Raw genomic sequence first — 17,630 nt, forward strand, 5'->3', positions numbered from 1 at the left:
GAGAACTCGAGGAGCAGAAGGTCTGTGATCAGATGCCGAGGTTGCTTTGTTTCTTCTCGATAGGTGAGTAACACCGTGTCTGCGCCGCAACAGCTAAAGTCTGTCTAGTACACTGGACGCGACAAAGCGACCATTGAAATTCATTTGAAATTTATGTCAATACGTCATAAATAGAACGCAGCAGCAGTTTTCTGTCAGGGATTTGTCGTGTCGTGTCGTGCCGCATCCAGTGTAGACCATAGATATATATATATATATATATCTATCTATGGTGTAGTAGAGAGTATCACTGATTATAATGAGTTCCATAGTATTTTGTCGCTCCACGCCACTCTCGTCCGGTGTAGACACGGTGTAACATTGGTTTTGCTTTGTTTCACAGAACTAATCGTTGCCTGGGTTGTGCACGTATGTGTGGGGTGGAGCTATCAAAATAGGGGCGAGACCCTTTTGGGGTAGGGGCGTGTTAATTTTGGTGATTTCAAATGTCAACATTGGCTACTAAAAAAAAGGCTTACCACACCTTTAAAGAAATAAAAGACTACTTAAGTGTACTTAAAGAAAGTACAAAATTAAAAGTTTTAAAGTTAATTTAAAGGACACCTTTTATGCAAAATTCACTTTTACATGTTGTTTGAACATAAATGTGTGTTGGCAGTGTGTGTATACAACCACCCTATAATGATAAAAATCTACCCGCTCCTTTTTTTTAATCTCCATAAATCATAAGCAGTGTCTCAGAACAAGCCGTTCGCAGAATCCGTAAAATGTGACGCCCACAATTGTTGACGGACACTGCTGTATTTTTGCTGTAACTTTTGTGTGTTTTTAACATAAACTTATAGCGGAATAAGACATGAAAAAGAACTCACATGCCATGTGAGAGCCACTTTCTGTGTGTTCGCTTCGGATGTGTGCGCTCAGAAAACCATATATCAGAAGTTTAAACTAATATGGCTTTAAAAGGCATGATTTCAGTGCAATAGATATAATAATCAAAACCAAACCAAACCAAACAAGCTGTAATGGTGCCGCTCTATTCTGGAAAAGGGGGCGGGGAGCAGGAGCTCATTTACATTTAAAGAGACATGCACAAAAACAATTTTAAAAATTATATAATAAATTATCTGTGGGGTATTTTGAGCTGAAACTTCACAGACACATTCTGGGGACACCTGAGACTTATATTACATCTTGTAAAAAGGGGCATAATAAGTTCCATTTAAATTATTGCTCTTTTGTTGTGCTTAAAAAAAGAACAATTATAATAACATACTAAAGCATGTGCAAAGTACTTAATTATAATTTTAAATTAATATATTTTAAATGTACTAATTTACAACTTCTTCGTTATTTTAATGATTAACCATATTTTAAAGACAACACAATTATGAATACCATATAAAGATGAACTCGAGTCCTACTTAAATGGGTCAAAAAGTTCAGCTAACTGCATTTAATATAAAACTAAACAATTTAGTATCAATTTAATTAATAAATTTTCATTTATTTCCAGTTAACAATCTGAAAACATTACATCTGGGTTAATCTGAAAACAATCATACAGTGTGGAAATAATACTGTGATTAATGCTCATCTCCTCAAGGTTGTACAGAAAGTACAAAATAAATTGGCAGAAAATGTGTGTATACTGTCATGCCCCTGGACTGTCTCTGTGTGTTTTTGCTCCCCATGTGCTCTCCATAACCTAGTTTCTCCCTCATGTTAATTGTTTCATTGAGTCCAGGTGTGTCTAGTCATCCCCTTGTTAAGTTGATAACATAAGCTCTGTTCTGTTCTGTTTGCTTTGTCCGGTGTCTAATGTCTTCTGGTTCCCTGTTTGTGCTACGTGGATTCCTCTGTTTGATCATTAAAGACGGAAATTTGAGTTTATTCCTATGTCTCCTCATTCCTCGCTTAGTTTATTCCTATGTCTCCTCATTCCTCGCTTAGCACCGTAGCAGCAATCGGGACAGAATACCAGACCTAGAACAGTTTAATCAGTGTGTTTTACCCTGATTTGTTTCCGTTTGTCCCACAGTATTTTTGTTTCCGATGTGCTCTCCCTTATGGATCCCCTCGCTCGTCTTGTATACCTCCTCTTCCTGCTGGAGCAGGGGGAGCGTTTGCTTGAGGACCATACTAGACTGTTTCTGGCCCTCGCCGAACTCACCAGCTATCCGGACGACTGCGCGTTCTATGACAGCAGCCTTGAACACCACCTGCAGAGTGCCATCATCCGAAGATGGTCCTCGAGCGGATTTCGCCGCCTTTGTGGAGTGGATTCTGGCAAGACTCCTCACTCCTGACCCAGTGCCCAGCCCACCATCACTGTGCGGAGCCAATGCCCGAGCCCACTGTTGACAGAGAGCCCGAGCTTGCCGCGGTTGACGAGCCATTGCCGTATGGAGCGATAGAGCAACGGAGCGCCGTAGAGCCGGAGCTGCAAGTGACATCAGTCCAGGTGCGAGAGCCGGCAACAGAGCCCGCCACGAGGGAGAATGTCACAGACAGTGAGAGTGCGGAGAGGAGCTCCGCCCCTGCACCGTGGCTGAGGGTGAGCTGATTATGGATCTGGGACTGCTGGACTTCAAGGGGGAGTCTGTTGATGGAGACCTTATCGACTGGGATACTGATCTGGCCCCTTTCCTCCCTCCAGCTGCGGAGCCCTCTGTCACTCCTGTTCCTGAGTTAAGCCCAGAAAAGGCTCTCATTCCTGAGTTCTGCCCTGAAAGCCCAGAGGCTCACAAATGCCCGCCGTCCCACCCGCTCCTCCACTGTTGTCTGGCAGCCCCTCTGCTCGCCCTCAGCCTACCACCAGCATGGTGCGAGCTCCGCGGGACTGCCATCCTCCAGCGTCGCCGTTGCTGGAGTATCCCTTGACTCCGCTTCCAGCCTCTAAGCCCCGGACTCCGCCTTGGCCCATTGACCCATCGGCTCCACCATGGCTCCTAGCTCCCTCCTCTCCGCCGTAGCCCATCTGTCCACTGGCTCCGCCGGGCTCCCTCGTCCCTCCGGCTCCGCCTTGGTCTGTCATCCACCATCCTGCGCCTTGGGACTCCACTCCTCCGGCTGCGCCTCGTCCCTCCGGCTCTGTCAGGCTCCTCCATCCCTTCGGCTCCTCCTCAGTCCTCTGTCGCTCCGGCTCCACCGCGGCCATCTGGATCCCCACTTCCGCCTTGGCTGCCAGCGCCATCTGCTCCGCCTTGGACCTCTGGATCCTCCCCGTCGCCCTGGCTCATCGGCTCTCCGTCTCTGCCTCGGGCTGCTCCGCCGCCGTTGGTCAGCCGCCTTCCTCCTCCATGGCTCCTCCCTCTGTTGGCTCCACCGTGGGTCGCCGTCATGGTTGTGGCCTGGGTCCTGCTTGGCTCCTCCTTTTCCTTAAGTTGATTACATAAGCTCTGTTCTGTTTGCTTTGTCCGGTGTCTAATGTCTTCTGGTTCCCTGTTTGTGCTGCGCGAATTCCTCTGTTTGATCATTAAAGACGGAAATTTGAGTTTATTCCTACGTCTACTCGTTCCTCGCTCTTTGCTGTAGCAGCAATCGTGACAGATACATTGTGGTCAGAAAACAAAGTTGACTACTAAAACATTTTTGAAACATTTGATTGCACTAGCTTGCAAACTTCAAAAAGCGAGATTAGTTCCTGAGATTAGAGGTCTGAACAACGGATGCTAAAGCAATGCTAAAACACTGACAATAATTTATAGGCCTTGTGCCAAACTAATCAAACTAACTAACAGTGGTGACTAAACAGCACTCAAGGATCATTATGATAAACTGTGCATTTTAATCCAAACTATTAATTCCTGCACACCTGTTTTGGCTGCCTGCCATCCGAGAGAGAAAGGGCTTCGGATCTGAATGTTGTAAGCAAAGAGGGGACTGTGGTTATCAGGGCCAGGACTCCAGGACACAAAGGACGTTGTCTCTGTCACTTCATCAACTTTAATATCCAGCGGTGGGTTAGGGGGACCTGTGGGGAAATGATTATAGAATTTACACATATTGTTTTATATATTTTTTACATTTTGGTAGGTTTTAACCTGGTGGTTTTTACTTTTAAGTTTAATCTAAGTGGTGGTTTGTCTTTGAAATCTTGTTTGGAAAAACATTACCTCGTACCACAACATCTGTCGCTATAGACGCACTGTCCACTTTAGTCTGTACAGCACATGTGTATCTTCCTGCGTGCCTTAGCTGAATGTTACGAATCATGATGTCACCAGCAGATGTCTGTGAGCAAAAAGCAACATGATATGTACAGATTCATGTAAGCCATTTTATAGTCTGTTAGATTCCGATTCAAATCAACAAATCAACAAACATGAATATCAGAAAGCAATGCTAAAAGAATGACACGTACCCCACCAACTTTTTCAAAATATCCCCCATGGCTTCCAAAATTTATCAGCTGCTCGTTGAAAAACCAGGTGAATCTCACGTCCAGGGTAGGGTCACGAGATACCTGGCATGGAATTACAACACTCTCTCCCACTGTAACATCCAGCTGGGTGGCTTTAGAAGTGATGATTGTTGGCTCTGAAATAACAATGAGATGGTCAGCAGCTAATAATTTTATAATTGTACATTACTAGTCATCAGTAGCTTGGTGGAGAAAACAAAAGTTGTATTTAAGTATATTACGACCAGGCTGGTGGATGAGACATGTTGAAAATTAGTTAGCCTAATATTTTATATATATATATATATATATATATATATATATATATATATATATATATATATATATCTTCAAAACCAGGTCAATATGAGGACGTTTCTCATCTTTCTGACTGAATTTCTAAGATTAGTTACAAAGAGTTACAAAGCAAACAAACAAAACAAATCTTGGAGTCATTTTTGATGTCAACCTGTAATTCGAGTCTTTTGTGCAGAACACTAAGACCCCCTTCCTAGAAATATAGCTCGTTTACGGCCCATGCTATCCTTTATGCTCCTGAAAATCTGATGAACTCTTTTGTTTTCTCACATATTGACTACTGCAATGCTCTCTTTTTTGTAAATCTGCCCTCAACAAACTACGATATCTGCAAAATTTGGCAGCTAGAATCCTATCTGTGGCTTGGGTTGGTGACCATATGACCCCTATTTTGAAGTCTTTGCACTGGCTCCCTGTCAGGTACTGTATATTTCAAAATCCTTATGCAAATGTATTAGGTTTTGCATTATCTGGCTCCAGAGTATTTGGCTGAACTTCACACTCCTTATGCACAACTTGCAACTTGCGATCCTCTCAGAGTGGTCTTTTTATCCTGTGCTCAGAATTCTTTGGCTGACATTAGAGAAGCACATTTGTCTGGTTAAAACCAGAATTGGTTTTAGCTACTTGGTCATCTGTTCTATTTTGTTATTTAATAATTCAGCATTTTTAATCCTAGTTGTTTTTTTAGATTGTTTTACATTGTTGTGCTTGCTTTTGTTGTGGAACGCTTTGAGAAAGATTTTTTTTCTAGCTTTCAATACCCCTTGATCATTGGTTTAATTGTTGTTTTGTTATTGTTGTGTTTTAAATTTGATAGTCTTGTTTTATTCATCTTATTTCTGCGTTTTTATTCTATTCTGTACAGCGCTTTGGTCAACTTTGGTTGTTTTTAAATGTGCTTTACAAATAAATATTGTATTATATTGTATTATTATTATTATTATTACTACTACAACTACTACATTTGAGCTGAGGCAAGAAGTGCAATGAGAAACACAATTCTACCACCACTAGATGTCACTATGCTGTTACATTTTCATCTGAAAGAAGTCTTGTAAGTCAACAATTCTCAATTCTGCAAAAAAATTACCAATATTCTCAACCTTTCAAAATATCAATACATACATCAAATGAATGCACCTGTTATTAATATGATATTAATGTTAAACAACTTAAAACATAACTTGTCTGATTGGGTGTTAAAACAATCCATCCATCCATCAATCAAAATATCAAGTAATTGTCAGACACTTTTTTCATCATTTCTGGAAATCAAATCAAAACACAATAAAATATTTTCTATATCATCACATCTGATATTCCTCACATGAAGTTCATTTAGGATATGTAAAAGAAAAGGGTCAAGATGACAAAAACATGCAACAGTGCATATTAATAAAACAGTCGGTTCAGCTTTAATTTACGGGATGAATCATTACTGATTAGTAATCTCTGGATTCCCTTGTGCTGAATTATTCATGCTTTATCACACACCTCTTGCAGAGATGTCTCTTTAATAAGGCAAACACGTGGCTTTTGCTGGAAAATTTTTATTTAAACTGTTTGCACATTAACATGTCAAATAAACATGTATTCAGGATCCAGGCTTTCATGTGAAAATGAGAATGAGAGAAGAAACCAGACAGTTACTAAAGAAACCAGTTTTAAAAACAAGAAGGACCACCAAACCGCTGTTCTAATAGAGTGCTGGTATTGTTCACGCCGTCTTGTCAAAAGTTGCAAAAAGGCTGTTTTAGATGGATTCAAGCCAAAACACAGCACAGTTATTTCCACTCATATCATGCATCTCTAATGCTCGCCAAATAAATCAATTCCCCATTAACCACAAGCACAGTTCATCTAGAGAGTGTGGAGATAAGGAGCTTGTGCTTTACTCTTACACTGGCAAAGACTATAGATCGATAGAAAATAGTTATTTTATGTCATACAAAATAATGTTATGCAACACAATATGTTTTATACAGTACACTAACATTCCAAAGTTTTGGATCAGAATACAGTAAAAACAGTAATATTTAGACATTTTATGTTTACTAACCTTTCTATTTGAATATATATTCAAATGTAAAATGTATTCCTGTGATGCAAAGCTGAATTTTCAGCATCATTACTCCAGTCTTCAGTTTCCTTCAGAAATCATTCTAATGTGCTGATTTGCTGCTCAACATTTCTTATTCTTATCAATGTTGCTGCTTACTATTTTCGTGGAAATTGTTATATTTTATTTTAAAATTATTTGATGAATACTAAATTCAAAAGAAAAACATTTATTTGAAATAGAAATGTTTTGTAACATTATAAATGTCTTTACCCTCACTTTTGATTAATTTAAACTAGTGCTGTCAAACAATTAATCGCGATTAATCGCATTAAATCACATATATTATGCAGACAAAATCGCATTTTGTTTGCATAATATATGTGTGTGTACTGTGTATATTTATTATGTATATATAAATACACACACATACAGGATATATTTTGAAAATATTTACATTTCCATGTCTATATTTATATTCAAATAATTTATATTATAAATAAATATATTTAATATATAAACAACATATTTTTCTGAAATATATACATGCATGTGTGTGTATTTATAGATACATAATAAATATACACAGCACATACATATATTATGTAAACAAAAACTTTTATTTAGGATGCGATTAATCACGATTAATCGTTTGACAGCACTAATTTAAATTCATCACCTGAATAAAAGTAGAAATGTCTTCCAAAAAATGTTTTACTGACTCTAGTTGCTAACTGATTGATTTATTATTGAACTATTTAGCATTTAATTAATATATTTAATATAAATGTATTTTTTGGGTTGCACTTTAATTGAAGGGGTGTGCATAAGACTGACATGACACCTACATAATCATGACACGACACATGTCATGAATATGAAGGTGTTTTATGCATGTTTATGACAACTGTCATTAAATGTCATTCGCTCAGTTATGTCATTTTTAATGCAAAGATGACATTGTTTGAGATGTCTTTGTTATGGGCTATGGTTAGGGGTAAGGGTAGGGGTAGGGTTAGGTCAAATAATGTCATATTTGACATAACTGAGCGTATGACACTTAATGACAGTTGTCATAAACATGCATAAAACCTCCTTCATATTCATGACATGTGTCATGTCATGATTATGAAGGTGTCCTGTCAGTCTTATGCACACCCCTTCAAGTAAAGTGTTACCCATTTTTATAAATGGAAACATGCCATCATTATGTTACTTCTATGCATATATACAGAAGTGTCCAAGAGTAATGCATGTACTAAATACTAAAATGTCCCAGCATACCTTTCACCACCAGTGTGCCTGCACTGCTTGCCACTCCAAACTGGTTTCTCGCCACACAAGTGTAAAGACCTGTGTCTAGTTTGGTGATGTTGGATATCCGGAGACTGCCATTATCCAACACGGAGACTCTAGACAACAAAGTGACATGATGAAAGCCATACAACCCCATTCATCCATATAAACAAGCTTTAAAACCAGTTATTATATTACATTGAAGATCAATGAACTTTAGTCTGGCCACAGAGATCAATAGGCAATAGAACTTAAATAAAAATACATTAAGCAATTATAGAGGACATAAGATTCAGATTAATCACATTTCAAATTAAATCAGATTATTGGGCATTTGGTGTCTCTTATATATATATATATATATATATATATGCAAAATTAAACATTTAAAAGCAAAACGCATTTTGTGACAATTTAGAATAAAATGATTTCATTAATGAAACCTGTCTCTGAACTCTTCCTTGCTGTTAAACCAGCTCTGATATATTCACTTTCAACTGATGATAAAAGCTCTCGCTTTTAAAGTTTTCTTCAGTAGTTTCTTCAGCAACTTTTACTAGCAAGACTTTTCCCAATCACAAAACAGCAACATTCTGGCCATGGTTTCTGCTAAACAGTTCAGCCAAAGATTTAACATTCTGTTATTATTTTATCACCTTCTTGTCATTCCAAACCCATATTACTTTCTTTATTCTGTGAAACACAAAAGGTGAATTTTTGGAGAATTTCCCGACCACTTTTCTTTGTATTGGAAAAGAAAATGGGGCTGGAACTGTCAAGCTCCAAAATGACAAAAAGCACCATAAAATAATTATAAAACTGAGAATTTGTAGGAGAAGTATAGTCAGATAATACCAGGGTTGCCAGCTTTGAGATTTTGATGACGGGGTAAATTAGGTTAGGCAACAATTCAAGGCTAATGCTGTACAAATTACACCTTTTCTAAACTTTAGAAACAATTTTCAATTACACATGCTGTTTTAAGTAATAAAGATTGATTGTTTAAAATCACTAAATCACTCTTTATTAAGATTCCAATACAGTCACTGTTCCTATAAAATATACTTTCTTACATAAATGTGGTGTTCAACAACAAATATTGAATGAAAATCATATTTTAGTGTAAATGATTGCGCTGGAATCAACATTCAGCTTCTGAGCTTTATACATGTTTTCCTGTGATTGTGATTGCAGTGCAATGTCATATTAACAGTCAGTCTATGAGCACCATTTCATGCTGTATATAATAAAGCAGAATTTATTTGGCGTTATGGACTATATAAGACAGCATATTGTGTCCAAACTAACATATTAAGCATAATAAAAATGACATTTCCATGTTCCACTACAAGTGCAGAAGAAAAAGAGAAAATGAGCTGTATGCTGCTTTTATTAATTGTAGTGCAGGGGCCAAAGCAATGAAAAATGTTGAAGAGCAGAGCGCGGGATGTGCTTCATTTACACCACGACCTTTCAGTATGCAGTGGTCTTCATCACAGCACTGCTGAAGAGAAAACAATCTGCACCCACAACCAAGGCAAACAGCTCTTTTTTATGGACATACCAATATTTGCAAGAGTTTAGTAAGGGGAATTTTTAGAAAGGAAGGCATGTTGACATGAGAGCTTTCAGCAGGCATGTCATCCTCATGTCTTGTGGAATTATCGTCGATGGTTTTCCTCAAGCTGAGGCCAAAATTACACGTGCATCGAGTGGAAGATAGTAGGGAGAAGAAAAAAACAATCAAAAAGAAAATCTAGCTGAAATCTGAAAATCTAGCTGTTTTATTATGTGAGCACCATTACATAGTTTTGTGGCTTTTTGTTTACATCTGTTAGCACACACATGCTGGCTTATTCCTAAAAGTTGGCTAAATTAAAACTCTAGACATGTGTAAAAGGACAATACCACCAAATACGCCCTTGCACAATAAATAGGAAATATTGGAACAAGGCTATGACATAAAATAAAGGCTATCTATTATTTTCCTTTAAAATACAATGCCCAAAATTCAAAGGAAATACTTCACACAGGGAGGAAAACTGAGCTAGTCAAGCAATTTGGTAACACATGGGTGCTGTGTGTACATTAATGAGGGAAAATTTTTTTACTTAAATGATTTTAGCAAATGGCTGCAATATAACAAAGAGTGAAAAATTTAAGGGGGTCTGAATACTTTCCGTACCCACTGTATGTTCTATCAATATTAGCAATATGCAATAGCTAACATGAAATAGCAACAAACAATTCCTTTATGAATTATGAATGAACATGAATTAAGAGTAATCCAATGTGGAGATGTGCTTTTAAATGTCTGTGTGTGATGTGTGTTGAATACCCTGAAGAAGGCTCTTAAGCCGAAACGTGTTAGTATACTTTTAAAGTATTAAAGTTCCCTTCATCATAAGTATATAGTGCTGGATTATTTTTTTCACATCCTTGACCTTAGCTTGTTTCCATGCACCTTGTGAAGTGGTAAACTGTTTCCAGATCACATCTCATGAACTTGAATTAACAACATTTATAAATTAACATTAGCCTAGATTTAAAAATGCTGTAAAAATGGTTGTTGATTATCACTATACTGAATTCATTAGCCAATGTTAGCAAATCGAAGCATATTGTAATATGTTACAGCAACTTCACTGGGTCTTTAGCACATGTTTAAAAATCAGAGCTGTATAATTATGCATGAATAAATTTATGCAAATTTTACTTATTTATGCACAAACATGGGAAAGCTGGAAACTGTAAAAGGCTACAATCATATTTGCATAGTACAGTCAGCAGATTTCCAACAAGCACTACATTACAAAAGCAAAATCAGGCATAAAGAAATGAAAGCAACATTTTCTCTTCCCACTTGATCATTATAGAAGAAGCCTGAAAAGCTAGTCTTCTTCTTCTCTCTCTCTCACAATCACAGTCCCAGTAGTGCAGCAGTGTTTAATGAGAGACCCTGTCCCTCTCATACCTCCAGCTCTAGATTGTGGGTGGATGTTAGCACAAGGCTGATGGACAGTGATGGCTACTAATGATTTTCTTACAGCGGCTCCAGACTCGAGAGTTCAGTGGTACTCTCTCCATGGAGACACAGTGCCATACTGCTTAATTCCTCCATGGATTCATCTAAAGTGTATGCTAATGAAATATGAGATGTGCTGCCTTACATGGGTTATAAATACCTATTCAAACACGAGTCCTTGATCTGGAGGCATTAAGAGTGGGGGTTCAGAGCTGTTTTCAGGTTCTGCCCAGTCAATGTCGTCACATGAGGCTTACAAACAGATCTGATATTGAATGAACGTGCTTAGATGCTTGCTGAATTTAGCTCTGGGTCAGTCAAGCTAGAAATTCTATATGCAAATAAAAATCATAGTCAGTGTGAATTTTGATGCATAATCCTTGAATCAAATGTGACTGGATTTCTTTGAAGTTAATTTTCTCAGTCATACTTAATTCTCTGATGGATGGTGTCTATGTCAAGGGAAGTGACCTTTAAGCCATTTTTACCATTCAGGGTGTGATGTTACATCAAATAATGAAACTGGAGACCTTCTCAGAACTTTATATGTTGGTCTACTTAATATACTACTGTTCAAAAGGTTGGGATTGGTAAATTTATTTATTGTTTTTGAAAGAAGTCTTTTATGCTTGCCAAGACTTAATTTATTTGATCATAAATACAGTAAAACTATTAAAATATAATCATTTAAAGTAACGGTTTTCTTTTTGAATATAGTTTAACATATCATTTATTCCTGTGATGGCAAAGATGAATTTTCAGCACAATTACACGTTTTTTAGGATTCTTTGATGAATAGAAAGTTTAAAAGAACAAAGTTTAATTGAAATAGATTTTTTTTTAAATGATTAATTTCTTTAAAAAAATCTTGAACCCAAACTTTTGAATCCTAGTGTTAATCTTTTGTTTATATATATATATAATCAAGAATATTTTAAATATGAAGTGATAACACAAACCGAAATGTAAAATTGCGTATTGTTATCTAATAATTTCTAAAATTATGATCTTTGTAGGGAGAGACCCCCTTTATTTTGTTATTTTGGCTGATGTGAAGAGAAAAACAAGCATCTTACAAAACTAACAGACAGATAGATTGACTGACTCCTGAAAGTATTTAGGAAGTCCTTGTAACATGTAAAATGTCATTGCATTAGATATTAGATAAAAAAGGACATTTTTCAAACATTTCATGTTTTTTACACAACAGACATAGAATATAAAATGTGGAATAATTAATATAAATATAAATACATGATTACATTAAATCATTTCATAAAGTGTACTTTAATTCTTCCTTTTTTTCCCTCATTACAACATCAAGACAGCTGTATCACACTAACATTTTTGCTTTCATGCCCCAAATAATAATACATTTGAATGCAGAAATGAATTTATGCTCGTCATAGAAGATGTTTATGCTAGTAACTGATGTATGAATTGCATTTTTAATATACATTGCCATTCAAAAGTTTGGGTTCGATTAGTTCGGCAGACAAAGGGAAATGTGTTGGTAAAAATACCTGTGGCTCTCTCGCAGGGCTTCTTTGCCCTTCCTCCAGGAGATCATCCCGCGTGGAGACATGCGGGGCCTGCACTCAATCAAAACATCTCCACCCTGCCGAGCCAGTGTCTGTGCCTTTAGCACATTATTGGAAAAATCTGGTGCCACTGCTGATGTGAAGAGAAAAACAAGCATCTTACAAAACTAACAGACAGGTAGATTGACTGACTCCTGAAAGTATTTAGGAAGTCCTTGTAACATGTAAAATGTCATTGCATTAGATATTAGATAAAAAAGGACATTTTTCAAACATTTCATGTTTTTTACACAACAGACATAGAATACAAAATGTGGAATAATTAATATAAATATAAATACATGATTACATTAAATCATTTCATAAAGTGTCCTTTAATTCTTCCTTTTTTCCCTCATTACAACATCAAGACAGCTGTATCACACTAACATTTTTGCTTTCATGCCCCAAATAATAATACATTTGAATTCAGAAATGAATTTATGCTCGTCATAGAAGATGTTTATGCAAGTAACTGATGTATGAATTGCATTTTTAATATACATTGCCATTCAAAAGTTTGGGTTCGATTAGTTTAATTATTAATGTTTTTGAAAGAAGTCTCTTCTGCTCTCCAGGGCTATTTGTATTAGACAAAAATACAGTAAAAACAGAAATATCATGAAAAATAATTACAATTTAAAAGAACTATTTTCTATGTGAATATACTGTATTTTAAAATGTCATTTATTCTTGTGATGCAAAGCTAAATTATCAGCATCATTACATCTGCTGCTTATCAATGATGTCACAGACTAATTTTCTTCCACACAACCTGCTATATCTCTATCTGTTTCCCTCTTTGCTAAATCTCATCGTCGTCTCACTTTCCAGAGGCATGCGAGGAGGATGTTTTTAATGCGATATCCTCACTTAAGAGCACACTCAAGAGCTCACGCTATCCCCCGCACACCACTAAGTCAAACTGAGTCAAGCCAGCCAGCACAAATCTAAAGGCTCTAAAGTACGAAGACTGACTACCTCACATCTCCCCCAGGCAGCAATTTCAGCATACTAGACTTTCTTGCCTGTTTGGCATCCATCTGCACTCAGCGCTGACAGCATCAAAGCACCCATTGTGCTGACAAATGACAGGACTAGGGAACAGAGCACTTCTCTCATCTGCCGCATGATAAAATGGCCTCGAACGTCAACTCCTTTAATCTTCAGCGCAGAGAAGGGTTTGATCATTGATCCTGTCATTCTGCTCCTCATAATAGCGGGTCAACTGTTTTTAAATGCAGCGTAAAAGGGTGTAGTAAGACTAATGAGTGCTGGCGTTTTCTGACAATGTGGTTGGAATGAGCTTATGAGGAAAACAAAACCCAAGTACTGCTACACAGCACTGCTGCACCAAAACAAACGGCATCTGGCCAACTGCATATTGGCTATATATTTCAGAATATGAGTGGCTATGTCTTTAGTAACTATTAATAGTGATTCCTTACCAGTGACTTTGAGTTCAGCGTTGGCAAACACTCGGCCGTGACGGTTCTCAGCGATACACTGGTACATCCCAGTATCTGACAGGGTCAGACTGCTGATGGATAATGCCCCGTTTACCACCTGGATTCTGTCCTGGAAACATAACAACAATCCCACAATTCAACTTAACTGAGAAATCCTCAATATATGTAATGTAATGTTTTCCTATCTTCTGCATATAGATAAAAAGTGACGTGACATGTGGTCAAGTATGGTTACCCATACTCGGAATTGCTCTGCATTTAACCCATCCTAAGTGCACACACACAGCAGTGAACACACACACCGTGAACACACACCCAGAGCAGTGGGCAGTCATTTATGCTGTGGCGCCCGGGGAAAGATCGCACACATTTAAACATGAAATATGCAAATATGTCCACGAAATAACTTAAAATCATACCTAAACTCTTTTGACAGCTTTGATCAGGGAAAACAAACTTTGTACTGGAACTACTGGAAATTTCTATAAATAATGCAAATATATCCTATATATTCATACTTATTACTTTTGACAGGACTTTGCGGCAAGCTATATGCATTTATTATCATACATTATCATCATTTTGATCAGTGGACACATACATTTCATGTTTAAAACTACAGAAGGTATGTTAGTGGCAAAGACAGAAATCTCCAAAATGTTTTTCCAAGATCGATTAATTAATTAAGATAATTAATTTCAAATAAACAATAAAATCGGACAACAACGGTATCATGAATGTAGCTTCTTTAGCTTAAATTCCACAAAACAAACAACAACAAAACTTTATTTTCGAGGCTGTTCAAGATTAAACCAATGCAACAAACAAACTAGGTATATAAAAAAAATAATGTATTTAACTTAAAAAGTTACTCATTTATAGACAGTGTTATTTAACTAAATCTTTATTTATTTATCAGAAAATGCAAAGGCTATGTAAAATGCACAGCATGGATTTTTGGCAACGCAAACAAATCAAATGCAAATGAATCATCCGTACAAACTGATTTACTCGACTGAATCATACTTCTCAATGCTACTTGTTAGATAATGTTAGATATTTCATCTTAGATAAAACCATCACAACAACAAAACAAAAAAATGAAAGGAGTGGGACACCACCAAAGTATACCATATTCATGGAAAGTGGCTGCTATAAAATATTAAAATGACAGATGTGAAGGGAGCAGAACGGAGGATGAATCTAATCCCACACTAGCAGTAGATTGCTGCTGATGGGCGGTCTATAATTATTTTATCCTGGCCAAACACTTACTCGTAAAGCCCCTGTTATGCTACCATTGCGCTCACATGAGTGTGAAAAATTTGAATGGTGCATTCAGGTTGAATGAACTGATATTTAAAGGGCTCAAATATCTGCACTCGCTCACTGCATGTGGGCATTTCAGAGTCTGCTGGCATTAGCTTTATGCCACTTGAATTTCATTGTTCCAACGCAGCTGATGTAACTCTCTGGCCACATGATTCGGCTCGACATGGAGCATGACAATCTAACCGATATTATAAACAGACCGCTTCGTATGTATGCCATGTTGACGGGGGTAAACTAGAGAAGATCAGTACAGCCTCTAGCAGCAAAGACAAATGGTGGCATAAATCAGCTTTATGGGGGTAATTAATTAGGGGTGACATTCTACTGAAATCAGCACTTTCCCTCTCGACGGGAGAGCACCGTTTGAATGGGCTGTGCTGCACAAAGACTGATTAAGTTGCCCACCTGAATAGACATCGCAAAGATTGCCACAATATTATGGGTATTGGCTTGGCATGTGTGATATTGTTGCTGAGGTAAACATTTACACAAGCAGAGGATGATTTGGTGTAGTAGTACCAGGGAGAAAATCAAAACAAAACGTAGGAGAACTGCACACTTTTAAATATATTAGGGCTGTCATGATTCTTCGATTAAATTAGAGTACCGGATTATAAAAAATCCTTGATTGCATTTTGACCAATTATCCGGCAATATACCGGAAGTGGCACATTCCACAGATGAAAAACATTATTAGACCATTTTCTAAAGCTACACGAAATATTGCAACCATTTAAAAATCATCATAAAGCATAATGCTATTGTGAATTCACAAAGGCTGCGATTCAGTTAATTTAATTTAATTTATTTTACATGCGTGTAGGTTATGTGATTTTCAGAGTGACTCTGAATAAAGTTGTTCAGAGTAAATGTTGCTCCACACAAACAGTTATCATTTACATGCATCTTTGCATATGCTGTGAGTCTGAGTTGCTTATAAAGTTCATCTGGGAACAATGTGCACCATTCTATCAGAATATTATAAGGTGGTTGTAATTCATTTATAAACCTACACAAAAACAGGAGAATATTGCATCATCTTTCTAAATAGGCAAAATGTTCATTGCAACTTCAAAATAAAAGCTTAAACCCACATGTTCTTGTTTAAGAAATGACAGTGTCTGTAGCACTTCTATCATAAAGAAGTGTCCAAACATTAATGATTAAGTGGATATTTGAATTAAATGTTGTTTAGTCAATATTAAACAAGGATTAGATCCTTGTTTAATATTAGTAAAGATTAACAAAGTGTAAAAACAATGATCAGGCTGTTGTAACCCTCTGCAGGCATTTGATATAATAATATTGTTTTATTACATTATGTACTTTAACTGTTTTATCCAATAAAACCATATTATTGCTTTTGATATTTTATTTGAACCATTCATTATTGCCTCATTGCTATTATATATGTATTTTAAGTCATTTTAAAGTCTGTTGTTCACTTTTTTATTACCACAATTCCGATTACTCGATTAATCGTCAGAATAATCAACCAATTACTCAATTCAATTCAATTCAAGTTTATTTGGATAGCGCTTTTCACAATACAAATTGTTGCAAAGCAGCTTTACAGAAAATTAAGTTTCTACAATATATTTAGTAGTAGCTTGTCAGTGTTGACTATGCCAAATTGATGTACATATGGCAGAAATGTACAGTAAAATTCAGTTAATGACGTAATCAAACAGACGATTAACACTATCAACAGCAATGATTATATGTTGCAATCAAACTTGTAGCAAAATTTGTTAGTTTAATTACCCATTAGTGACAGCCCTAAAATATATAATTTAAAAGTACATACAGGTGCATCTCAATAAATTAGAATGTCATGGAAAAGTTCATTTATTTCAGTAATTCAACTCAAATTGTGAAACTCGCGAGCAGAGAGTTCATAGACGGCCTCCTTGGCCGGAACAGGACGAGCAGAGAGTTCATAGACGGCCTCCTTGGCCGGAACAGAACAGACAGAGAGTTCATTGACGGCCTCCTTGGCCGGAACAGGATGAGCAGAGTGTTCAAAGACGGCCTCCTTGGCTGGAACAGGACGAGAAGGAAGTTCATAGACGGCCTCCTTGGCCGGAACAGGACGAGCAGAAAGTTCATAGACGGCCTCCTTGGCCGGAACAGGACGAGCAGA

General features: G+C 37.0%; 1 protein-coding gene across 1 annotated transcript in view; it reads right to left on the minus strand.

Moving 5' to 3' along the window:
- Positions 1 to 17,630, minus strand: part of cntn3a.1 (contactin 3a, tandem duplicate 1) — a 91,611-nt gene that overhangs the window by 8,428 nt on the left and 65,553 nt on the right. The window contains exons 10-15 of the mRNA XM_016233155.1: positions 14,135 to 14,264; positions 12,630 to 12,780; positions 8,070 to 8,197; positions 4,367 to 4,542; positions 4,119 to 4,236; positions 3,818 to 3,976 (exon numbers count right to left, since the gene is read on the minus strand). Of these exons, the coding sequence (XP_016088641.1) occupies positions 3,818 to 3,976; positions 4,119 to 4,236; positions 4,367 to 4,542; positions 8,070 to 8,197; positions 12,630 to 12,780; positions 14,135 to 14,264 (862 nt within the window). The remainder of the gene's footprint in view (positions 1 to 3,817; positions 3,977 to 4,118; positions 4,237 to 4,366; positions 4,543 to 8,069; positions 8,198 to 12,629; positions 12,781 to 14,134; positions 14,265 to 17,630) is intronic.

The sequence above is a fragment of the Sinocyclocheilus grahami genome, unplaced genomic scaffold, assembly GCF_001515645.1.
Source record: "Sinocyclocheilus grahami isolate Dianchi unplaced genomic scaffold, SAMN03320097.WGS_v1.1 scaffold426.1, whole genome shotgun sequence".
NCBI lineage: Eukaryota > Metazoa > Chordata > Actinopteri > Cypriniformes > Cyprinidae > Sinocyclocheilus > Sinocyclocheilus grahami.